Source organism: Papilio machaon, chromosome 16 (genome assembly GCF_912999745.1).
Source record: "Papilio machaon chromosome 16, ilPapMach1.1, whole genome shotgun sequence".
Taxonomy (NCBI): domain Eukaryota; kingdom Metazoa; phylum Arthropoda; class Insecta; order Lepidoptera; family Papilionidae; genus Papilio; species Papilio machaon.
The window spans coordinates 5,246,497-5,273,410 of NC_060001.1; the positions used below are offsets into that span (position 1 = coordinate 5,246,497).

A 26,914-nucleotide genomic window follows, 5' to 3' on the forward strand; every position below is an offset into this window, starting at 1 on the left:
AAGATGGTTATATCTTATATTTGAATTTGTATGCATAAAGGCAACAGTTCAAACTTTTAACTTAATCGCTTAAAGAGCATTCGATTCTGACCTACATACAGATTAATAAAATAATCTTCGGATTACCAATAAGGATCGATTATTGGGTCAAACTGTTAATTTGAATTCCTGTTTGTGATAAGTGAGCAGTGTGAATCAAGTTGTAGCTTTACATCTATTTCTATGCGCAAGAGTTTTATTTGCCGTTGTTAATCGATTACACAGCTTAAATTGGTTTTTAATCGTAATGTTAAATTTTCTACATTACAGTCAACAATACACAAGTGAAAGTGACCTTGGATTTGTGTATTGTTGTTGATTTGTCCTTCAGTTTTTTGGAAAGTTATAAGAATTTTTTATTAATAAATTCGGAAGGAACTAACTATAGTGAAAATTAAGGCTGTTAATCCAAGATCGTACAAAAACACTTGAATAAAGATCATGAAATTCGTTCAAAATATACAACATAAGGAACAGATTGATACATATTAAGAAAACATAAATAATCATGATATAATTGTGTCAAATTTTTGAAATAAGTTTAAACATATTTTTTCCTGAATTATATGGAGCTTACAATGGTTCTTTTACGACAAACGAATATAACACAATGTGTCCAAGCGACTAGAGCAGAAAGTGACTAGCAGATTTTACATTTTTTACAAGCCGAGGAAAGAGAGAAATGCGAGTACGCATTTAACTTTAAACACACATTTTCTAATGTACTGGTTCAAAATAGTTATGTTTTTAACTAAGTTTTGAAAAAAGCTTTAGGTATCCAATAAAATTGAGAAACGCAAGTTTTTGTTGAGAACTGTTGTATTAAAAAAATATGATGCAACTTCTTCACATTAAAATGATGGATGCAAAGAAAATGGGGTCAACAAAATTAAAACTGATAAATCTTACTCAAGGCATATTTAGATCGTATATTTCTCTTCATGGCGCGCGCTGCCCTGCGCATGCTGTCCTTGTAACCACGTTTCCTTCTTATCATCACTGTCAGGTGTTACTTATACTCTGAACGTACCAAGGATCAAACAGAGCAGTTAAATTGATCAGTACACACGGCATGCTTGTATCAATACAAACATGAAACTGAGAAATGTTGTCGAGTCTTGTGTTAGTTTAGCAATCAATGACGTATACATTAAAATACACTATTAAATAGTACGTGTTCTTATTTATGGTACTTATTCAGTTTACTTTTGATCATGGCACGGTAAACTATAATACTAAAACGGTTTGGAACCAATATCAATATAAGTTATGGATGGAGTGAGTTATTAGTATTGGGTTTGGTTACATTTGTGGATTTTGAATTAGGAATAAAACATCTGTATGATATTAGATGTGTGGTTAAATAGTACATCGTTAAAGGAAGTTCTAATAATGAGATAATACTGCCGAAATATTTGTACAAAAACCTATTATCGCTTTAATTCTGTTTGCAAAAAAAAAAACAGGAAATATGTTTCTGGACAAGTATATTGTCAGTGTAAACTCACGGATAATAAGAATGTGCATTTTAAACATATTTAAATAAAACAAACTACAAATGCACTGACCACCGCAAGAATGACAAAAGGAGAATGGTTTTCGTTTACAAAAAGAACGAACTGTGCATTATTGTATGTCCGTTTTGTAACCCAATTTCGTAACAGGCATTTTATATAGATTGCTGCGACGTAAAAATCATTCGTTTAAAGCAGAGTCCATTGATCGAATGGAATAATTGAAGGCATGATAGTACTGACGCTATCTCATAAATTGTGTACAATTGTACTGGCTGGAATTGTTCTGTGGGAAACGTACTATTGGGTAACTAATGTCATGTTCGATTTTTAAATATTTATTTAAAATGTTCATTAAAATTATGAAGCTACTTTAAAGAGAAGTACAGGGAAACTATTTCAATGATTATTTATTGTGTGAGTTTTTCGGCATGAATTCTTTAGTAAAACGGTGGATATTAGTGATAATAAGTAATTTTTAAATAATTACGCTTTGGTACTAAACTAATACTGCAAACTTGATGTCATGTTAATGTGTTATCGGTAATTTAGAAGGTTATACCGTAGTAACTACCGGTAGTGTACTACCTTGACCTTAAAGTAGTTTACAAATAAAATAATTAAAATTTAACATTTCATTGCGATTCTTTGTTGTTATTTTAAAAGTAAAGACTAATGGATGATCACGTGCCATCTTTTATCATCACTGCAAAACAAGGCTACACTATAATGCATTGCGGGCAGAGGATGTTTGCTATTTTCCAATTAGTAACACCACAAAACCACACATTATTGGATTCGACGGTGTGGCAATGCAACGAATGTGTGGAACATCGTTTTGTGGAGATATGTTATGATTTATTTATATACTAGCTGTCGCCCGCGACTACATTCGCAAAAAAACATAATAAGTAGCCTATGTGTTCTTTCAGACTGTGTTCTACATCTGTTCTAAATTTCATCAAGATCCGTTGAGCAGTTCTAGAGATACGAGTACCTTCAAACAAACATCCATCTATCCATCGAAACAATCGCATTTATAATATTAGTAAGATGTATTTGGAATGTTTGAATGCGTTTATCATAGAGATTAATGATACGATTTTTATTATGGATTTCATCTTTATGTAGTTTATATAAAGTTGTTATAATGTTTCGGAGAAAAATTGAGTTAGGGTTTGATTTAGCTGGTTTGAAAATAATTTATTGTTTTTCAATCTTAACGGTTTATACAGAATAGATAACTTTGCTTACTAAATTGACTATTATGGGTTTAAGTAAATGGTAGATTTTGATGAAATTTGATTAGGTTTTGGTTTAGAACTTGTTTTTGAAAGGTTATACGACCAAAGGGCAAACGTTACGAGGTTATGACAAATCTCTTAAGCAGTTCTGGTAAAACATGAGAGTGTAGTTTGAAGGAAATTTATTTTCTTTATAGATGAGAAATATGTAATCTGCCCTAAAGTTAGTTTATATCGGAAAGATAAGTAGTGCAATAAACGGAAATTAACTTGAAATGGAATCGTTTATCGCTAGCAGTGAGAGGTCAAACAAGTAAGAAAACATCACGTTTAGTCGAATGTTTAGCAAATAATTATATAGCCTATACTATAACATAATTAGAATATCATGTGTTAATTAATTGATTATCCATATTTATCTGTAATTAGATTTTATAAACAGTATTCCGCATCTGACCTGGTTGTCACTTATGTAAACATAAATAATGTGTTGTGACAAAACTGTACACTTTTATATATTATAAAATTCGGTTATGTCTGTCAAATATACCCTTAAACCTTCATTAAAACAAAAGCCTAACAAGTTACCTAACGTGTGTAGCCTGCATTAATTGCAACTAATGCAGGCTACACACGTTAGGTACGCGCATTGATTAGAGGTGATGCGCGGATCTGTAATTACACACTCTGACATCTGTCACTGTCATTCCAAATGGATCGATGAGAAAATGTAATTGGGTGTATAACAAGAACCATAAGAAACTCCTGTAAACATATTATATATTGTTATTATATTATAAATTGTGTCGTTAATATTATATTTTTTAATATTTTATTGACATATTGACGTTATTCAAATTTGGTTTCGTAATTTATTCAAGTTTTACTAGCAAATCGCTAAGTAATTACTAATTTAGAGTTTTTTTAATCAAGTATTATCAAATTTAACTTAGATTTATTAAAGCTACCAAGTATTAGGGTTCATAGAAGCTAGTTCGAAGTTTATGTGAACGTTGTCAATTTTTCATCTACGCTTCAAAACACGAACGCACACCGTAAATTGGTGTAGTTTGCTAAACCTTTGTTTGAGCGCACGACACATGAAAGTGGTGATTATTAAAAATGTAATAATGCCAGGCTGAAGACTCGCCCTCGTGCATTCCACGTTCTATTGTTACGCGAAAAACTACGCACAATGACACACTCAATTGACAAAGGCATCACTTACAATGCCGTTATTGCGGAGGCTAAGGCCAAAATAAGATTGCAGGACATAGGCATAACAAATGGGGTTCGCTTCCGCGTCTGTGCTACGGGTGCTCGGCGCTTCGAAATCATGGGAGTAGACAGCGGTACTCAAGCCGATGCACTTGCTGAAAAACTGGCCCAGATTTTCAACCGCGATACAGTCCGCGTATCCAGACCAGTTAAGATGACGGAAGTTAAAATCTCCGGTCTGGACGACTCAATTTCCGTTGATGAAGTACTCGACGCGGTCGCAGAGGCAGGGGGCTGCCCCAAAGACAGCCTGAAAAGCAGTGGTGTGGTCAAGGATACCTTCGGCGTGGGACACTCTTGGGTGGAATGCCCGATAGCAGCCGCAAAACGAGTGGCTGCAGCAGGACGCCTCTCTTTCTCGTGGGTGTCGGCCTCGATAAAGCTTCTGGAGCCTAGACCTCTACGCTGCTATAGATGCTTACAAAAGGGGCACGTCAGAGCACAATGCTGTGCAGACGTCGACAGAAGCCAGGAGTGCTTCCGCTGCGGAACAGTTGGCCATAAGTACAGGGAGTGCTCAGCTAAGCCGCACTGCTCCATCTGTGCTGCAGCCAAGAAACCAGCAGATCATCAACTGGGCGGCAAGGCCTGCTCTACACCAGCCCCCAAAATCATTAGACGAAAGACTGTACCTCCGGTACAGTCAGCTCACCAAGCACCAGCAGAAGTTGCCATGGAGACGGATCAGGCTTCAAACAAATATGGCTCTGCAGGTACTTCAAGCCAATATTAATCACTGTGCACGGGCTCAAGACCTGCTTCTACAGAGCATGGCTGAGTGGTCGTCACACGTGGCCGTGGTGGCGGAACCATATTTAATTCCCAACAGAGACAATTGGACAGGTGACGAGGAAGAGTTGGTGGCCTTGGTATTATCTAGGACCTCCGGATCCTTGACATTCGGAAATGTCAAAAAAGGCCGCGGATGTGTTGTGGCCAGCGTAGGAGGAATTCTGATGGTTGGTGTGTATTGTCCCCCCAGGAAAAGTCTTTCTGACTTCGAGGACCTTCTTAGCCAGATCGGGACCCTAGTCGGTGGCAATTCTCGGTTCGTGTTAATAGCTGGCGACTTCAACGCCAAAAACGTAGCCTGGGGATGCCCAACAACGGATGCACGAGGGGCAGTACTCGAAGAATGGGCCTTAACGGAGGGACTCTGCTTACTAAATCAGGGCTCGCGCCCGACCTGCGTCCGGCCGCAGGGTAGCTCCATCGTGGACCTTTCGTTCGCCAGTCCTGCTATAGCTCGCCGGGTATACGGATGGAAAGTCTTGGAAAATGTGGAGACGATGTCAGATCACCTTTACATCCGTTTCCACATATCGGAGTCATCTGTGGTTCCAGCTCGCCCGGGATCCCGGTTGATGAACGATAGTAGCCCACGGTGGGTGGTAAAGCGCATCAATAAGGACATCCACACCGAGGCCAGTCAGGTTGAAAACTGGATGCCTCTGGATAGCGTAGTAAGCGTTGATGAGGGGGCTTATGCGCTACGCCAATCAATAACCCGCGTCTGTAACGCGTCAATGCCGAGGCAAGGTCCCCAACCGCCGAAAAAGCAGGTATACTGGTGGTCAGTCGAAATCGCGGAACTACGCACTGCGTGCGTCACCGCCAGGCGCCAATATCAAAGAGTACGACGAAGGAGACGACGTGACGAAGCGACGGAGTTACTTCTGAGGAATGCCTATACGGCCACAAGACGCACCTTGTGCCTCGCTATAAGCGAAGCAAAAGAGAGTGCGCGGGAAGAGATGATCGAGTCTCTGAATCGTGACCCATGGGGCCGCCCATATCGAATGGTGAGAGGAAAACTGCGATCACGGACATCCCCCCTGACGCAGTCTCTCCATCCTCAAGTGGTTACAGAAGTTGTGAGAGGTCTCTTCCCCCAAAAGGAACATCACAATCCACCTACCATGTCCACCTCCGCAAGGAGCGAGACGACTGGGGTTGTTGAGGACATTCCGCCGATAACCTCGGGCGAGTTTGGCGCTGCGATCCGTAGGCTAAACGCCAAGAAGACGGCTCCAGGCCCGGATGGCATACCTGGTCGTGCATGGGTATTAGCCGCGGACGCATATGAGGAAAGAGTTCTCGAGCTTATGAATGCCTGCCTTTCCCAAGGACGATTCCCCCAATTGTGGAAAAATGGAACGCTTGTCCTTCTTAGGAAGGAAGGCCGACCCGAGAACGCTCCTTCAGGATACCGCCCGATTGTTTTACTTGATGAGGTGGCGAAGATGTTTGAACACATCGTAGCCAAACGTCTAACCAATCATATGACGGGAAGCGGTCCAGACCTTGATGACAGTCAGTTTGGCTTTAGAGCGGGGAGGTCCACTGTGGACGCTATAGTGAGGGTAAAAAAGATAGCGGAGGAAGCAGCTGCCCAAGGTGAGATCGTCTTGGCGGTATCCTTGGATATCGCCAATGCCTTCAACACCTTGCCCTGGAGTTGCATTAGGGAAGCACTCCGCTATCATCGAGTGCCAGGATACCTCCAACGCATAGTGGCTGACTATCTATCGGGAAGATCGATCTCGTATAGAAGTCGAAACGAGTGGTGCAATTACACGGTGACTTGTGGTGTTCCTCAGGGGTCGGTCCTCGGACCGTTACTATGGAACGTTGGATATGATTGGGTGTTGCGTGGGGATTTCCTTAATGGAATAAACGTCACCTGCTATGCTGATGACACCTTGGTAACGGCGAGGGGGAAAACTCATCGGGAGTGCATAATCTTGGCCACTGCTGGAGTGGCTCAGGTAGTAAACCGAATCCGTAGGCTGGGTCTAGAGGTGGCCCTTAGTAAATCCGAGGCTTTATGGTTCCATGGACCTCGAAAGAGGCCACCTCCTGGGCTAAACATAACAGTCGGCGGAGTATGCATTGGCATTAAACGCCAAATGAAGTATTTGGGACTCACGCTCGACGGACGATGGACCTTTGAGGCACATTTTCAGGAGTTGGTGCCCAAGTTGTTGCGGACGGCGGCTGCTCTTAGCAGCTTACTTTCAAACGTTAATGGCCCTAAGTCAGCCTGTCGACGCCTGTACTTGGGCGTTGTGCGCTCAATGGCTTTATATGGGGCACCGGTGTGGAGCGGCGCCCTGAACGGGCGTACGGTCGCCCTGTTAAAGCGGCCGCAGAGAGTGATGGCCATCAGGGTTATCCGAGGATATCGCACGGTGTCCTATGAGGCGGCCTGCGTCCTGGCGGGATCCCTGCCATGGCTACTAGAAGCAGAGATTCTTGCGGCGGTCTTCGTCTGGCGGAGCACTTGGCACGCGGAAAACGGTTCTCCACCCCTAAAGAAAGAAGTTGAAATGGTGAGGGAAGCAAAGCGGGAATCAGCTGTTGCCAAATGGCAACGCCAACTTCTACAGCCGAATTCCGGCATCAGGACCATCGAGGCAGTTCGTCCTGTTCTTAGGCAGTGGATGGACAGGATACACGGGGTGCTCACCTTCCGGTTAACACAGGTGCTCTCGGATCATGGATGCTTCGGCAAATACCTGCACCGGATCGGGAGGGAGCCGTCCGCGGAGTGTCACCACTGTGACGGCTGTCTAGTGGACTCCGCCCAGCACACGCTGGAGGAGTGTCCTGCGTGGGCAGTAGAGCGCCAGGATCTTATAGCCAATGTGGGCAATGATTTATCTTTACCGGCTATTGTCAGCAGAATGGTCGAAGCTGACCAAGCATGGGAGGCAGTACAAAAATTTTCTGAAGTGACCATGTCTCGTAAAGAGGAAGCGGAGAGGATAAGGGAAATAAACTCCCGCAATCCCATCCGCAGAAGTCGCATGGGGAGAAGAAGACGGGCGTACGCCCAAAACCTTCCCCCCTAGTATGACTCGAGTGGCGGGTTAGGGGAAGTCCGCCACTCAGAATGAGTAGAAGAGGGCGCGTACGGGTTCCCGCGCGCAAAAAGAGGCTTACAGTAAGAGGAGGCTGAGCCAATCACCACCGGGACGTGTTGAAGAATACATTAGTGTCCCCTCGCCCCGGTGCATGGTGAGGTAGAGGGAACCAGAGGGGTTTAGTGGGTATGCTCCCTTTCTTCCTGTCCCACTCGGGGCCAGGAACGGGGAGGAGTCCCACATACCCACGCGCCTTTCCCCAAGGCTCGTGGTATGCGTAACCGCATTCCCCTCTCAAAAAAAAAAAAAAAAAAAAAAAAAAAAGGTTTAGTGAGAATGTCAAAAGGTTTTATCAAGACAAGTTCATCAATGATTATAATTTATATTATTTTACGCCTTAAATATGTATTATTAGGTTAAAACTTATCTACTTAAAGGGCAAACTAATTAAAAACTTGACATGTAAAACAAATCTAATATTTAAAACGGACTTGTTTATTAAGATTTAGGTTTGGACTTTAATTCATCACACGATTTAATTTTGATATTGTTAACTTTAATTATAAAATTGTCAAAGGATTTTTTCAAACACATATAATTTATACTGCGTGGAAATGAATGGTAATCTATTCGAATAACCGTAGGTTTCTGAGTCCTGAATCTCCGTTTAAACCTTACTGTTATCTCTGTTTTGTCAAAGATTATGATTTATTTAACGATTTTGGGCTCAGAAACCTACGAATCTGAAACGAGCAAAACAAAACAAATAGATGCAACATCGCTACTGCTACTTAAAGTAATTTATTTATACTTCTACACCTGGAGACACGATGACCCAAAATCTATTTTGCTTCTTTTTACCGAGTAATAGTCTAAATTTCACCTTTAAAAATTTTGTGGATAAAAATGGTTACAGATTCTAAGCTATTTCAAAAGTATAAGGCAAGTACAAGCAAGCGGCCACCTTAATTCTAATAAGGTAAAAAGATTTTGAAGATATTTTGGCAGCTAAGTAGCCAAAAATATCTAATAAAACAAAACATTTATCAGTTTTGTTTGCACTTACATCATTTATATTATTAATGTAAAGTTACGATAATCATAACACGTTTTACAATAAAATATAATAAAAAACTCAAAGATGTAGCGGACGTCGGTAATGAAAATGAAAAGCTAGGAAACGAAATCATGTCGAAGTTGGAAACTCTGAATCTTTAAGCGATGTTGAACTACCAATAATAATGAAAACTTATGTGATAATAAAAGTTATTTCTTGAATTTCTTTTTCGTTTCTCAGTTTATATTGTTGTTGAATATTTCAAATATAAAATGTAACAAGTTTTTGTCTGTGTAAACCGGGTATAAATACCATTTGAGCTACAGTTCATAATGGTTCTACTGTAATATAAAGTGACGGAATTCAAAATTTGTCGGCGACATACGAATATTATAAAAATCGGCGTTACGAAGCTTCAATGTTGTGATTGGCGAATCAACAAAACATTCTTTTTTATACATATCGACGCTGGAAAGCATAAACGCTGTAACCCTTGAAATCGCGAATATGTTTTTCACACGTTAATAATTTAAACCATTATCAAACGATAATGATTTTATTATAGGTTAGCACAAACTACACAACATTGCTAAATACCGCATGCTTGTAGGCGTATCAGCTCACGAGTTATGATTTTTTGGCTCTCCTGTAAAGTTCATATTTTCGGGGTTACAGCGTTTACGCTTTCAAACGTCGATATGTACACACCTTCACAAAATAAATCTTTTTTCAGTAATTTATTTCACATCTATTTGCATATTAACAAATAGTAAAACAATAATATTTCTATTTAACATATTTTAAATTATCCTTATATGAGTTGGGCAAAAGTTCAACAGACACAGACAACATCTTCCGGTCAATGCAAGAAAATGTCATCTGTAAATGATAAATTGGTGCAGAAACACTTAAGCTTTTAACAATACAAAGCATATTTCAATGTACTCAATAAAGTACAGTTAACAATCTGTGTTGAAGGATTTATGAGAAATAATTTTATATCAGAATATATTGTTGGCAATTACTAATTGAAATCTTACCGTATTGTTGTCAAAAACAATCAAATTTAAACAGACTTCAGTAACATTATTTCGTTAACCAAGTACTAAGGCTTAAAACCACACCAAACAGTCATACTAAGCTATTAACAACCGTACCAAATCCTAAAAGGTTTATGGATTTAAATTGTACAAACGGCCAAAAGATTATTTTCGTAAAATATTTAATATCATCTGAGCAACGACGGGCTATAAAAGCTAGTCTTTAATATGAAACGATGTATTTTGAGATCTGTGATGTTTTGGTGAACTTTAAACATCAACTACATTCATAGATAGTTATGATTTAGCAATTGTAAGGTTTGACGCGTATTGTCCGACTAGCAGTTGCCTGCGACTCCGTCGGCGCGGCATTTTATAAAACTTAATAGTAGATTATGTTATACATCTGTGGTAAATTTCATCAAGATCCGTTTAGTCGTTCGGTAGATACCTTCAAACATCCATCCATCTAAATTTTCGTATTTATAATATTAGAAAGAAATTAGAAATAGGAATTAGAAATATTTTGCGATTCACAGTCGAATCCTTCATGGTTCTTATATTGCACAATATTTCTCTAAATGTTTTCTATTTTTGATAAATTTATTACTCGAAATCATTTTTTTTTTGGTTTTTTCCTCAGTAATTGAAAGTAGTAAAAATAGAATGAATGCAAGATTACTTTTAACCTTAAAGAATACCAAGAATAGTAGAACGCGCTTTTCACTAGCTAAAGTGGTCGTATTCTGAAGACTGAAAAATGAGTTATTTTTTTACAGCCTCCGGCGTCGTGTCACTCAATTAGCTCGTCACGTAGGTAACCAATACCGTGCGTCGTATCGTTAATTTGTTTAATAAACATGAATTAATCGTCTCGTACACTGGTCTTGCTCGTCACGTGACCGTTTATAGTAAATAATATTGTAGCAATATCAAGACTCAAGTGGATGTAACCAATACGTATGCAGTTATTTGTGTGGATTACTTATGTCAATTGAACTAGGTACACGCCGCGCCGTAGTCGAGTACTACGAGCGCCTTGTGTAATTGTTTCTAAATAGTTGTTTCATCATAGTTTGTTAATACTGGCCAGTAGCATAAAACATATTATTTATTTAATATTGGAAGACGTTTTAAAAATATTTAAAAACTATAAAACCTTTGAAATCAAAGGCCTTCTTCGTAAATCTAAATTTATCATTCCAAAAGATTTTTTCTACTTATGATTAAGAAAGTATTTAGTTTAAATATATGTAGAGACTTTTATGAACATGTATTTACATACCAATCAAAATAGATAAATTCGTTAATGTTAACCTTATAATGAGCAAGAGCTTGACGTGCGATGCATTAGTCAGTAGGAAGCTACGCCTTAATTCGCATTTTGTCTAATTTCGAAAAATATCTTGAAACTCAAGCTTTCATTTGCTTTGAAGTTGAAACAATTAAAAGTTGAAGTAACACGCAAATAGATTAGCAATGTTAAAATTGTCTACCCAAAAGACTGATGTGTCTTATTTGTTTGCTTTAGTTGATTCTTTTTCTTGTGCGTTGTGCAAGACATTTGTTTATATTGGAACCGAAATTAACTCACAGTTCTTTTTGATCCTAATACATTAGTTACTACTATAGTTCTTGAAATGTTTGCGAATAATTTTGAAATCTGCGCAAATGATTATTCTCTTACTTCTTGTATAATTGATATTTTCTTTTGTTTAATGTTCCACTATTTTACGTTATTTACGCGCTTTTCCTTTTATCAATTACGTAACCATTTTAGTTTCTTTTCTTAACTTTTTATTGTAGCTATTTAAAAAGACGTTTATTTATTTGTACGATAAAAGTAATGAGTAATGTTTTTGATATAAAATTAACCTTGTATTGATGTTTATTTTGGCAGCAGTAAAATTTCCTTGTCCCAATTTCAACTTAAATAGGTTAGCATTTTTCGTTATTCGATTTCGCTTATTTAAATCCAAACTAAAATTTTATTTGAAACATATTTCACAACACAACATGCGATCGTTTTATGCGTTCTTTTCTTTTAAGCTTTAAAAAAGGAACAAAATAAATTTGCATTTGTTAGACCCATCGAACGAAAAAAACATTTTATTCAGCAAAAGAACATTGCGGGGGTTAACATTTAAAAGCGTACATAACACCCGGGATATATTTCAACTACGAACGTAATTTTGATAGTCCCTTCGCGACATTTTGGTATCGTATATCTTCTATTGAACTGTAACACTGGCACTCGCGAACAAGCACAAGGAGTTGACGCGGCAACGGCAGGACACGCGGTGTGTCGGCGCGCTCGGCTGGCGGGTTGAGACTGCTCTGTGGGAACACTCGCCGGCCGTCGGAAGCGAGCCATGCGCGTCTCGACGCCGCGACCATGGTCAATGTTAACTCGATCCACTCATTGTTACCGTCCAAAGTTTACCAAAGGGAACTAACTGATCCATTACTTCCATTAAACAATTAATAAGAACATCGCCCAATATCCTACACAATTTAAATATTTTATGTTTGTTCCCTATGCATTCCTAAACCACTGGATAGATTTTGATAAAATTTTGGTGGGCTGTTCTGTGGATATCAGAGAATGTTTGTATCCAAAAAAAAAAATCAAAATTTTTATAGAATAGAATTATTTTGCAACCTATGCAGGGTTAAACTTACAATGACGGGCAGATATTACAAATTTCCATTAGGTAATATGTACCACAACAGAATAATGAAGCAATTGTAGTAAAAAGATGTATCGAAATAAGGTAATAACTTTTTCGAACGTTCCAATTTTTAAAGGTTAACGCACATGCAACTATAACTTGTGTCAGAGTAATATTTGAATGAAAAAAGAAATAAATATATTTTAATGTTATTTAAGTACATAATATTCAAATTGTTAAATATATTTTCATTTTCAATTCATTTTGTTCTAAAGGGAAAGCTATAAACAAAAACAAATAGATACATTTAAAGCCATTTGAGCGAGATTAAAACTTGAGCCGATCCCAAGTGTATACTTTCAGGAAAACGAATGGACGTTAAACGTATTTATCCTAATTAAGTATGCTAAATGGCAATAGAAATTCAGTATTCCATGACTAATAAGCAATAATAATGTAACTTTTATTGACTATAACAATGGTTCAATTATTAATAACTATAGTAAGCGATCACGTTGTTATTTTGGACAAAATGTTATTTGATAAGGTGTAAGGTAAAGGCTAGGCATATCTAAAATTATTATACGTATTATTCATGAAATAGACATTTTGCGCAAAGTATCTCGGTTTTCGGAATAAACTTTTTATTAACTACATGTGATGATGTCACGGATCTTAATCTAAAAACAACAATATGTATCTATACACGTGGTTCGTCAATAGAAACTCTCTGTTAATCATCCCTCTAAGCAACTAGGGTATAACAATAATAAAATCGAATTTCATTTGCTGCAGATCTCTTCACATATAGATTTGTATATGCAATAAACATACGCTTTTAAAATTCACAAACGAATTCGTTGAACACGGAAGTAATATCTTATATTTATGGAACACGAAGTCGATGATCCCGCTTATTATTGTTTTATTTGTTTCTGGAACCTTTGGGCAGTGTATAAATCGCCTTAGACCCATTCGATACCTAATAATTTCATTATACTATTATAGTTAAGCATATCTACATCTTTTTGTTGGAGTTATAACTTTGTTAGTTATTTAGACCGCAATCCATAATAAGACCTCTATTATTTTAATTCTTTTTAGTGTTAGTGTTTGTAAGGTGTATTTGATTTTCGCGGCCTCTTCCGATATGTATGTTTCGGGTTACGATCGTAACTCAAAGGGGTAGGCAGAGACTACGGTTTTCCATTTGTCATAGTCCTGGGACACCCTTCTCACCTCTTGCACCTTTACAAATCTACAAATTCATGTAAGGGGGTTTTAGGTGCTTATAAGTGTTATATTGCCCTTTTTGAGTTTTCAGCATTACATATATTTCATTATTCTTAGTACTTTTTTTTAGTACATTTTAGTATTCTAAAATCAAATTTCTGTTTGCGATTCATTTCTAAGATGGATTTCTGTGTGTATTCTGGATTACTTCATTGTACCTCATTCTAATTGTAATTTTCCTAAAATAACAAACAAGTTGGCTGAAGAAAACTTCGTCGCAAGTTTCATTAACAGTTAACAGAAAGTCTTTCTAATGTTCGTACTAAGAACTCCTTTTGTATTCTTCAAGACTTTGTAAGTAATGAGGAATGTTTTATTTATAATTCGTTAGCCGCGACGCTACTAACTTTGTTAGTTTAAAATTTAGACCGCAATTCATGATAGTATATCCATTATATTTTGAGCAATATTTGTAAAATGTATTGAAGGGCCTGAAAACTAACGCGGCCTCCAGTGACATGCTGGGCGCAGCATTAGCTAAGTCTCTTCCGACCGAAAATTAATTTTATTTTAAAAATTAATATTATTTTTTAATAGGTATCTAGAATTGTAATTTATTGTTTTTATATAATGAACTGTATTATCTTTTTAATTCTTAAAGAAAGACTTGGAGAAAAAGAAATAAAGAATAGAAATATGATATGAAGGTTATTGAATTTAATTAAATTTATTGATTTAAGTTTAATGCTTTATCTTATTTATTTTGGCTTTTGTGAAATATTATTTCATCATAATTTAAAATTAAGAGAAAAAATATGTCGTATCGATAGCCACGTAATAAGAGAAAAGTGCAGATGATTAGTTTGATTATTTTTGCCAACTCCACACGAGGGTGAGACAGAGCAGTAGACAATGCAGTACTAATATTGTTTGAACGCAAACTAGCATCAAAACAGTGCTGTTCTGTCTCGTTGTGATTCTGCATTGCTTCACTTTTCTGTTCTCGTGTGAAACTTCCATTACATTACAGAGCAGTAAAGACTTATTAACTAGTGCTCAAAGGCTCCGCGCGTCAGTCGTTGCCCACTGGAGGGCAATCAGACGTAGGAGTGCGAGGGACGAGGAGCGGGCGCTGACATTTTGACTTTGACGCACTCACACGATTGACATTTGCAATCCCGCTGAATGCCACCGGGCGGTTCGCGCGTAAATCGTTTTATTGGCGCGAAAATATAACGATAATCGGATTATTCTTCTTCGTTTGCTTTATGATTAACTTCGTTGCATTTTATCATTTTAATGTAGTAATTAATTTCGTTGTTTATACAGATATTAAAATAAAGTAATTTTAAAGTTAACTGTTTGTCTTTTAATCATTTTAGCAAACAATTCATAACTAGAGGTAGTTATTATTATTATTAGTAAACAATTCGATAATTATGTTACGAACATTTATTGAATCTAACCATGTGCCGCAGATTTTAGTTGTATTTCATTTTCAGAACCAAGTTGATAACGAATTCCGGTCCTTATAAAGTGAATAAGATACCTTGCTAAATAATTTTTAACTGCCCATAACTTTTACAGGTGATTTTTTCGATAGCAAACGTTAAGAATCAAACGCTGGGAATTTTGATTACGTTGAGTTTGGTCGCTATTTACGGCTGTACGAAACGATAAACAACGCTTAAAATTCCTTTATGTTTTATGAATTGCAATCTGGAAAAAAGGCGTAATAGCTCTATTTTTATTTATTCTTCCAGAATATTTGATCAAGGTAAGATATAAAAAGATTTACAAATGTACGCCTGAAATTAATAGCCATGTTTCTATCTCGGATAAGCTGTTGTAATCTTAGTAAAAATTACTTACTTACTAAAATTATACAAGTGTAATATTCGTTATAAAAGATCGTGTCTAAATATGAATTTGCGTAAACATGAATTAATCACAGGGTTGCGTGCTAGTGGAGATTAAAAGGAACATTGAAATGGATCAAAACAATGTTGTCGTATTGTTTATTTTTAATGTTTTCACCGGCTTTGTTCTTGACGAGCGTTTATGACACATTCTTGCGTCGCTTCATAAAAGAGTTAAGAAACAGTACTCAGGTGATCATAAAAGAAATGAGCATTTTATATTTAATCACGTTTACAGGAATAACATAATTTTATTACACATTACACAATTTGTATGTCTACGTATATGTTGAAATCACACTTCATATCAAGAAATATGTAATATATATATTTTTTGTTAAGAAATTATTTCATTTAAAATATTTGTAAAAGAATTAACAGCTCTAACGATGTGAAATAAAAGGTTATTATTGAATTCTCATACACTTTTAGGTTTGCATTTTCGACAGTATATTTGCAAACTTTAGTTAACGATTCGTCTAAAGTACATATTTGTTATTACAGTTAAGTACATTTTCATATCAATATGCTCGATATTATCATCATATTATTTTGCAGATTTATCTTAAAATGTAGGTCTTAGGTCAATCAACATGATTAAAGTGCAATAATATAGTGGAAACAATATTAAATACACAAAGTGCAAGGTTCATTTATCTAGTGATGTTTTTCAAGTACATATATAATTATATTTTTTGAATAAAATATTTGGAATTCAAGTAACAAGTTAAAAAAAAGATTATTATTATTGAAATGATTCTTTGAAGTTTTCTTGTTAAAAAGCAATTAACTTGATATTTATTTCAAATCATCAAAGAAAACAATAGTATAATAATATAAACTTAAATTTATAAGATGATGATGATGATGTAAGAGTAATGAAGTTAGTTGGAACAATATACGAGTAGAAGTGTCGCATAAACTTTGATATGATAATTAGCACATCTGCAGTTCATTGTTTTAACCCTGAAGCAAGAATTATGAGAATTCAGAACAAGTGACCGTATATCAAATGACGTGACAGTTGTTTATGATTATATTTGTTGTCTTTGTTTTTTCTTTCAAACAAATTGATATGTATAGCAATATCAGTTATGACAGTGGAGACTCACCATAACTTGTAATTTATAGTTTTATTTTACGTGTAAGTTATATAATAAAAAAAATATATATATAAATGTAATTATCGGGAGTGTGTTACAAGATAAATGCAAATGATAGCTCTCAATTTGTATTTACGTTCCTTATAACCTTTTTTTTTAAATCTTCTTTGTTTGTCTATATGTCTGTCCGTAAATCCGTGTTCGAATACGGGTAATCCCCGAAACGACTATACCGATTTTGATGGGACGTTTATTGGACAGTAGCGGATATGTATGAGAGCAACTAAGGCTACTATTTTTTTTTAATATGCGCTTTATTCCAAACGGCTATAAAATAGTGCACAGTTAAGTAAGGCAATATTTTGTATTCCTAATATTATAAGTTATCCCATATTACTTTCTAAGAAGCCGATGGTTCTTTATACTCGTCTACGTTGTCGAATAAATATTGTATCAAAGTAACCATTCAAAGGAAATTTTTACTGTGTTCTATCACAAAAGTTTCCGGTAAATACTGTTACGATAGCGAAGCCATGCAGGGAGCAGTTATTACATGTAAGAAGTAAGAACTGAAAGACGTTGAGCGTTTTACAACATTGTGGCGAGTATTAATACTTTTGCATCTTTCGAATTACCAACGTCTAGTAACAGTCGAGATAAAGAAGTCATATTTAGGTTGATGCTGTGAAGATATTATACGATTCAAACTTTATAGCGAGCGCATTTCTCTTCAGAATAGTATAAGGTTTTGTATTCTGCGCAGCGTATCGTGCGAAAAAGCGAGCCGCTACAAAGTTTGGATGACATAATAAATTTGAGGGCAACATTAACAGTCTGTCCTCTATCCTATAGTGAGATACTTACCTAATAATAATGTTTCGTCATCAAGAGCGGTGACGAGCGAGTCAGTGCAGCAGGTGTTGGTGTTGTCGATGGAGATGCGCACGGAGGCGCAGTCGGCTCGGTCGGTGCCACGGTCGCCGCGGTCGGCGGGTGAGCGCGGCAGCTGCTCCGCCGACTGCGCCGCCACGCGTCCGTTGGCCAGCCGCAACGACGCCGCGCGCCCGCCCGTGCCTGTCGCTGCGCCGCCTCCACCATCCTCGCATCTGCGAACAGACCAACATAACAATAAATTGACATCAAAATATCATTAATATAACTGTGGTCAATAGGACGAATCGACCGGGGAAGTACCGACCTCTCAGAATACGCGGAAAAATTTCATACTTCCTATTTACCAATAATGTAGTGTGCGGTGTATTCACAGTTAAAGTACAAGGTTAGTGCCTAGTCCGATGCGTGAGATGTCAGGCAGGAAGGTTCAACGAACATACTTAGCGCGTGTGTCACATTTTTTATAAGCTGGAAAAGGAGCGACTGGCCACTTTCATTGTCCAAATTCATTCGTCATTCGCATATGCAGATACGTTGCCTACCTTTAATTGACAGGAAAAGGATATTTCTTCTTTCTATGCCTCTTTCACCAAATTCACGCCCCTTTACATCCCTTTCTTTTATGGAAGGGACTAGACAGGGGACTTAAATATAGCCTTCGACACGCGTACTCTTCAGACGAAACGCGGAATGACTTCCATTTGATGCCTGTATTCTATGTGGTCGTGGTATTCTACCAATCGAGCCGGAAAATTCGTACGATAGATGTTTTGTTTCTGGTTCACCACTGTTGCAACTTCTACCACATATTCTATTAAAATATATACAAAACCTAAAATAATTCTATTTGTATGTTCTTGTTTTTTAATGTATTATATATTAAAACCAGATAAGGATTGAATTGTCATACTACTTTCAACACATAAAGCGGATACGGTATTTACCCGGAAATTGTCCCGCCCACGATCAGCTTATATATTTCCGAACAGATATCTTTTACTACTGTTTCCTTCTGATATAAAATAGCGCGCATACATTATTATTATTCAATGTTTCTATTTTAAAATGGATTATACCTAATCGATCATATCTGTGTGATAAATTCTGGTAGCATTTACTAAGTGAACCATGAATTTTGTTTTTGATTGATAATCTATTAGCAATCAAAGTGTTGTACGTTGTGAGCTTTATTTCAGTGTCATTTAAAAACGTTGGCAAATATAAATTGTCGGATTTTAATCGCGTAAACCCACATCCGGACTCGCGGTTCGCCGGATCTTGCATAAGCGTCTAAATGGATATGATTCAGCTTCTGAACTGTTGATTCGTTTAGGAGTGTGTCGGCAGTAGTGTTAAATTTAAATTATTATAGAATTATTTTCACTTCAATGAATTCGTACGTGCCTTTTTTGATGATTATTAAGGACTGATGTTACACATTTTTCTGAGACGTTATAAGATTGGTTTTTCTGAGAATGTCTCTCCGACTAGGTGTTTGGTTGTTACTTACCGATATTTCTTCTGTCTCTACCAAAGAGAATTTCAATTATATCATTAAGTGAAGATGTTTAAAATTATTAAAAGTTCATCACTTTGAGAAATGAACAAAGTCTAATGTAAGCTATTATTCCGAAGTAAAACACTAAATCTGACTTAAATTTTCTTTTTAATTGATGAATTTAGAGAGTAATTTAAGACTGAAATACTGTAAGGACGATACTTTAACATTCTGACATTGATTCTGATAGTAGTGAAGGATAAATTATTGAAGTTAAAAATAAGTGTATTAGAATTATTACAGTAGTATTATTAGAATTACTTACAGTATTATTTAAGATAAATCGATTTCGTAGAGATGGTGAAAGTGTTTATAATTCTCTAAAGAATGAATGAGAAAGTAACAAATTAGCAATAGCTATTATATTCGATAACGGTACTTGCGTTTTAAATGACGGAGCAAAATATTCATTTGTATGAGAGGTCCTTTCATAACATGAAGCCCGTCATCTCGATACCCGTTTCTTAAGAGGAGGGACGACATATTAAATTACATTCCATTCTATGTATTTCATTTAAAGGTATAAAGGAGAAGGCAGAGTATAACTATATAGTTTTTTATGTATGGCGAAATTACATAACCAATCATACATAAATACTACAGGTATACATACATCTTGTGAAGGTACTTCCCCTTCAAAATGTCTGGTGTGTAAACGAAATGGAGGGAAAACATGAACACTTTACATACACACACAATCGAATTTATTTATAGTTATATTACACATAATCTTTGTATACTTAAGCATAGCCATCATGTAGAAGTAAAAGCGTATCATTTCTGCGCATATGAAGATAATCAATTTGCACTCGGCCAGAGTGTGTTATAAAGCCTAATCGCCTTTAATTTAGAGTAGATTTGATCTACGCAGCGTCGTATACGTTATGAGCTAACGACGAAACAAATCTGCTTTATGTAACTTAGATTAAGATTTCTATCTGAATTTAAATGTAACCAAGTCTAAATTGAAAGTTAACCTTCGGCCCCCAGTCAATATGTACGGATAATTGAATTCCGAGCTAGCATTTTAAATTAATATTTGAGAGGGAACGGTGCTCGAAGCTCTATCTATATTATTAACAGGAATATGCCATGTGTGATTAACACGCAATTTTAAATATACGAAACTACACACACCTATATTTGGTCCAGTGTCGACTATTACTTTTTAATTAGAATAGTTTATTATAATGTCTCACTGAAGATTATTGGTCTATATTTATATATTTTTAATGGAGTATGTGTGAAGTGTACATATTTTATCTGTGCATAACCTAAACTGTGTAAGATGTCATTCTTTTATCGCTGAAACTTTTAGATAGTGTCAATTTAGTTTATTGATTTTGAATAAAAAAGACTGTTATTACACGATTACACCGAGTACAAAAACCTAGATTATACTTAACTATTTGAAAGGCGGAAACATGAGGTTCTTTAACCTTTTTCAAAAAAAGACAATCTAAACGAAGAATTGGACTTTTGTGACATTGTACTAATACTTGCGTCTCTATTTTATCAAAGGGAATGTAAGAGATGACAATATGTTTTAAAGTGTCACTTCTGTGGAGTTATATGAATAGAATTGTCTATGAAAAGAAATACAATGAGGTCACGATAACATGAGACTCGAAAATAATACACAAAAAGCTGTATAAATAAATCAGTGGATTGGATCTCAAGGATCATAAATAGGTTAATAGTACTAGGTTATATAAGACTGCAACCAAGAGTAGTAAGCCTTGCCACTAATACTTCTTACTAATTATAGTACTTACTGCTATTAATAGGTTCACTACTAATATCCTTAACCTTTTGAAAACATCATATGCAAATTTAAAAAGGAAAAGAATCACAAGCTACAATTTTTTTTCTGTAATCGTCGTCACATTTAAGTTCTTTAGTCACGGTTTGTCCCCGCAATGTTGTGAAATAGTAAAACAACTAGAAGTATCTGACTTCAATAAACATTTCTTTTAATATTGTTACGTGTTAGTTCCACAATAGTACCTCTAACGCCATCTAGCGTTAAGTAAAAGGTTTCACATGACTTTGTGCGTTCGTAACAATATTTTATAAGGACAATTGCGACATTATATTTAACAGTGGTAGATCCCGCAACAACAATATTTGTTGGGTGCACGAATTGGCCGGGTCGACCGGTGCAATACCACGACCACACAGAAGACAGGCGTGAAGTGGAAGCAATTCCGCGTTTCGTCTGATGAGTGTGGTACCAGAGGCCTAATTTTAGTCCTCTTTCCCTTCCCACCCTTTTCTTATTAGGAAAGGATGGAAAGGGGAAGTGGATTTGGCGGAGGAGAGGACGAATAGGAAGGAGAAATATCCTCTTTCTGTGCGTCCTCTTCTCCGTTGATTAAAGGTAGGCAACGCATCTGCATTTGCGGATGTCTATGGGCAACGGCCGCCTCGCTATTGCAGCGAATCCAGGTGGCCGTTTGCTCGTTTGCCACCTTATGATATAAAAAAAAAAAAAATATTAACTTTACCGCATGAGTAATCCCGTATTTCATTTCATAATATTGTGTAATTAACAGCCGTACTCAGAGGTCGTAAGGATAACTTTAATAGTCGCTTAAGGTAGATATTTCACATAGAATCTACATCGAGGAACCCCTAGTGTAATCTTCACTATGAAAGTCATCCATCGAGATTGATTCTCTGATTGAGTTATGTTAACTTGCGTTACTTTTAATATGTCATTACTTTTATTACTTGTGTACTAGCTGTCGCCCGTGACTCCGTCTCCCCGCATTAAAAAATCTTAATATGGATAAAAAAAATAGATAGTAGCCGATTCTCAGACTTACTGAATATGCATTTAAAATATAAAAATCCGTCAAGCCGTTTCAGAGGAGTATGGTAACAAACATACGAGAATTTTATATATGTATAAAATATTGCAACGGTAACGAGATAACCAGAACTAACGTTGATAAAATGATGTTGAAAACGATGTAACCTTGGACTTTTTCCCTCAGACTATCTTGGAATTATATTTTTAAAATAAAATTGATGGTTAAGCTCTCTTTCAAATATTTTTTTTTTGCTATCTCATTCACTTGTTAATTTAAAAGAGCAAATGAAACGTATTTTAAATGTCAGCTTTAGTAAAAATTGCTTTTCATCGAAATGAAATGAATATTTGATATTAATACATGCATATAAATTTTAATTTATCTCGCCGTAGGGTTTTTCTTAGCTCATTGTTTTTGTTATATTTTTACCTTTTTTATTTCAAAGGCAAATTAAATTCAAAACCCATTATGTTAATTTAAAAAGAAACATTGTGTAAATGGATTTTTTCTTATCACACCATAGGATTATTTATGTAGAAGTCGAGGAAATCTATATATATAAAAGAAAGTCGTGTTAGTTACACTATTTATAACTCAAGATTGGTCGAACTGATTTAGCTAAAAATTGATGGGGAGGTAGCTTAGAACTAGGAGACGGACATAGGAACTTTTTTTATCTTGTGTGCATTTTTTTTTCCGCGCGTACGGAGTCGCGGGTAAAAGCTAGTTTATAATATTAATATTTCATATTACAAAACATTTTGTCTTTAAAGCGAACGCTTCTTATCAATTTCATCATTGGCGCCTTTGTTAATTCAACAGTAGCTAATCGAGTTTGCATATCTCGCGGAATCTTTGAGTGCGATGTTTGAAATAGGCTGCGGGTATTGTTAATTTAACCCTGGATTTTCAGGTAGGGCGGGTCGTATGACCTCGCGCGGGTCAGGGTCGGCACTCGGTACCGCGTGGCTATATCTATACCCGACATCGATGACTCTTGTGAGCGACGACCATTACGTCATTATTTTGTTCCGCAGTTGTGTTTTGTGCAGCCTCGTGTTTCATATTTAAAAATGCCTCATTAAATACGCAGAGGAGTTTATAGTTTTTTGTTTTGTTACTACTTGTGTTGTTAGTATTGAAGTATTTTGAAGAGCTTTACTGTAACAATGCCACGGAATTTTTAAGTAAAATTTTTATCTGTAATTATAAAGTTTATCATCTGTAAATAATGATAATATTTATGACGTCACGATAATCGGATTAATGTTTAATAATAGTTTAAAATAAAGAGTACCATTTAAGTAACTACAGAAAGATATATCTCGCTCTATCTACGAAATAATATCTCTCAATTTATACCAAATTGTAATAAAATAGTATGTTGCTATTAAACATTTACTTTTATTTTAAATTTGATCTTTGCAAATTAATATACTGTTCGTAAGAAAAAATTTTACCACGATCAAGCTTACGAACAGTATATTAGTAAAAATCTGTTATATTGAAGTTATATTTGCAAATTAAATTCTAAAATTTGAATTAAAATCTGTCATTTGACTATCAAGTTGTCGTATACTCTTACATACGACAAATCTCCGAATAGAAGTGGCACTAAGCTCAATTTGATTCAAAAGTCAAGTTAATTTAAAAAAAAAACCTTTGACATAAAAATAACTTTATATAGTAGTTGGTTCAAGAACAAGATAATGGAAAGATTGCAATTGCATACTTTAAATTCTTAAAGATTGTGACAAATCCTATCATTTACAATCATAAAAGTGGCAATACTTATTGGCCCAACCAGAAATGAAAACAAATGTTCCTTGTAAGAAAAATAATATTCGCAATACATTAGTGTATAAACAATTTGCTTTGACCTAGTAACCGATTCGTGTATTAGTAATTCATGAATTTCAATTGAGATTACCTAATGTTGGGTTACCGCCATCTAGCGACCGATAGCGAAACTAGTTTTATTTTCAGCGCCATCTATGTGGAAGGCTCTAATAAAACTGAACAAAACATGAAAAATGACCACTGAAAAATTATAAAATTTTGAAACAGGTAAGATTAAGTTATATTTTTCTTTACATCTGATAAGTAAAGATGTTGCATAAAATTCTATCCCACCTACAGCAACACCTGCCTGCATTCTTGTGGGATTCTCCATTGTATTTGTATTTTCCATTCTGTTTGTTGAAAACTTGTTCGAAACGGGCATACTTTACGATGCTTTTATATTTCATAAATGTCTCACAGCACAAATTATTATAACAGATATACATTCACTCCAATAATTCATATTTTCTGTTTAGCAATTTAAGTTCTAATTTATAGCTGATTTTAAGTAATTTTAGGGCTTGTCATACCAAACCATTAAACTCCGACTGTGAACAAGAGTCACACAGTATATTATCTATTATTTTCTATATGAAAAAAAAATCTTTATTTAACTAAAAACTATTTTTCACAAAAATGGTGGGGTTGTCTTCCGAACTAGTTAAAACTGTATTTCGGGCGGCAGCGCCTTCTCTTATTACATAGTAGTATACAGTAGTAGTATAAATAGTAGTAGTTAGTAGTATATATAATATACTTTGCAATATTATAAATCACATAAGCAATTTCAGTAGTTGATGACCAAAATACAATAGGTTGCACATTGAGCTTAGATGGTGAATACCTTAACCCTATTGGTCGAAATGGTAAAACGACATTCAAGTGAACACAGCCATAAATACGTAATGCAACATTAACAATAGAAGATAAAGATAATATAGAAGAAAAGAAGATAATGGTGTTGATAGTGACCACGATATTTATGTATTACTAGCTTTCACCCGCGACTTCATCCGCGCGGAAAAAAATGCACACAAGATAAAAAAGTTCCTATGTCAATTTCCTAGTTCTAAGTTACCTGCCCATCAATTTTCAGCTAAATCAGTTCGACCGATCTTGAGTTATAAATAGTGTAACTCACACGACTTTCTTTTATATATATAGATATTAATATTATTTTACTTCCATGACCTTGAAACGAATATCAATTTAGTCAGAACGTCAATTATTGCGAATTGCCTCATTCTCACGGTCTGTGGCATAGAATGGTAGGAGCTAAATATAGACGGGTCAATACGGGGGCGAGTGAGGCGACGGCGCGTCTGCCGAACTCATACAGAACACGACAAGCATATGTAATATACATACTGGACCCGATGCAATATGAATGGACAGTCACCTCGTTGTATATTTGGTTGCTAGTTCTATTTTATAAAATTAAATAAGCGAATTTAACTACCTCTAATTTAAGTCTATTAATCTTAGTAAAAATATAAATTCAAAGGAACGTATTTGCCTTTCCTAATTTTTATTTGGTAGTTTTATATTTTTGGATAATTTTTAAGTAATTCATTCTTAAATTATAAAGATAATTAGAAAGGACCCTAATTAAATATAATCTTGTTTAATTAGAAAAGGAATAAAATTTTCTATAAGTAAGTTTCACTTTATTTTAACTTAGCCAACTGGACTTAGATTTTTATATATGGATTAATTATATATGGAAGTGAGAGTTAAGAAAAAAGTAAAGTAAACGCAAGGTCGCCATTCTAATTAACAACACTCTGAAATCTATTTATAAAAATTAGACCGTAAAAAGGAGGCTAACGGTATGCTACGACATTTTATTCCCGAGTAAAAGCGGTTGGCTCGCTACGTAATCGTAGAAGGTGCTACGTATTCGGCCTACGTGCTACGCTTATGTAGCAACTACGTTTCAATTTCTTCAACAAAAGATCTCTTGACATAAAGAATACGAAATATTAGATAAAATGTAACAAGTAAAAGTCTGCATATTTTAAAAAATAGATAATATTTTTCTTCTGATATATTGACTATAACCAAATAATCAATTTTAAAAGCCTTTTCTAGAAATCCACCAATTAATTCTAAAGGTAACCTTCTTTAGGTAGTTAGATGACTAGTGTTCATGAGTCATTGAAGTTTGATGACCTAGTTTATTTACAAATCCTTGACATGTACCTCGTTCAGTGCTCGAGTTCCAATTTCCAATTGTACTGTCGATGTAATCTGGCACAAGCGCAAAAACTGCGGCCGGTGAAGGAAATGTTAAGCGCTCGTAAAATATTGACTGTTCTATATATTATGTATGCAGTTTAAAATACGTTGGCCCTGGGAACTGGCAACGATATTACAATGATGAATTTAAAAAGATTTATGCAAAGATATGTTTTAAACACTTCATAATAGTATTGTTATGTTGGTAAAAATTAAATTGGAACGTGTTTTTGTATACTTATAACGATTATGAATTGCATTTACAATAATCTCTTCAATAGTATGCAATATTGAACGTAGAGAGTTCGATTTTAAAATACATAAATATTGCACATATAACATTGAATATAAAGCTTTGAAAAATGGAAGCTAAAGAAATACCTTTACTAAATTCAAAGCATTCGAGACGACGTACATTTTCCTTCCTCGCGACGTTCAACATTTTCATTAATTTATTTCTATATATCGCCTTTCAGTGAAATGAAATGCGGTCATTAAGATTCCTAGAGCGCACTTAACATACATCTGCGGAAGTAGTTAGTGTAATTAGTAGTTTGTGCATATGAAGGGTAAACATATTATATGCCTAGCTGTATATATT

At 35.6% G+C, this 26,914-nt stretch overlaps 1 protein-coding gene across 3 annotated transcripts in view; it reads right to left on the reverse strand.

Annotated features, from left to right (window-relative positions):
* Positions 1-26,914, reverse strand: part of LOC106711182 (potassium/sodium hyperpolarization-activated cyclic nucleotide-gated channel 2) — a 138,330-nt gene that overhangs the window by 50,246 nt on the left and 61,170 nt on the right. For 2 of the 3 annotated variants that reach the window (XM_045681694.1, XM_045681693.1), the window contains exon 3: positions 17,830-18,071. In XM_045681694.1, the coding sequence (XP_045537650.1) occupies positions 17,830-18,071 (242 nt within the window). Of the gene's footprint in view, positions 1-12,224; positions 12,361-17,829; positions 18,072-26,914 lie in introns of those variants that run through there. The other variant, XM_014503431.2, reaches the window with a different exon arrangement.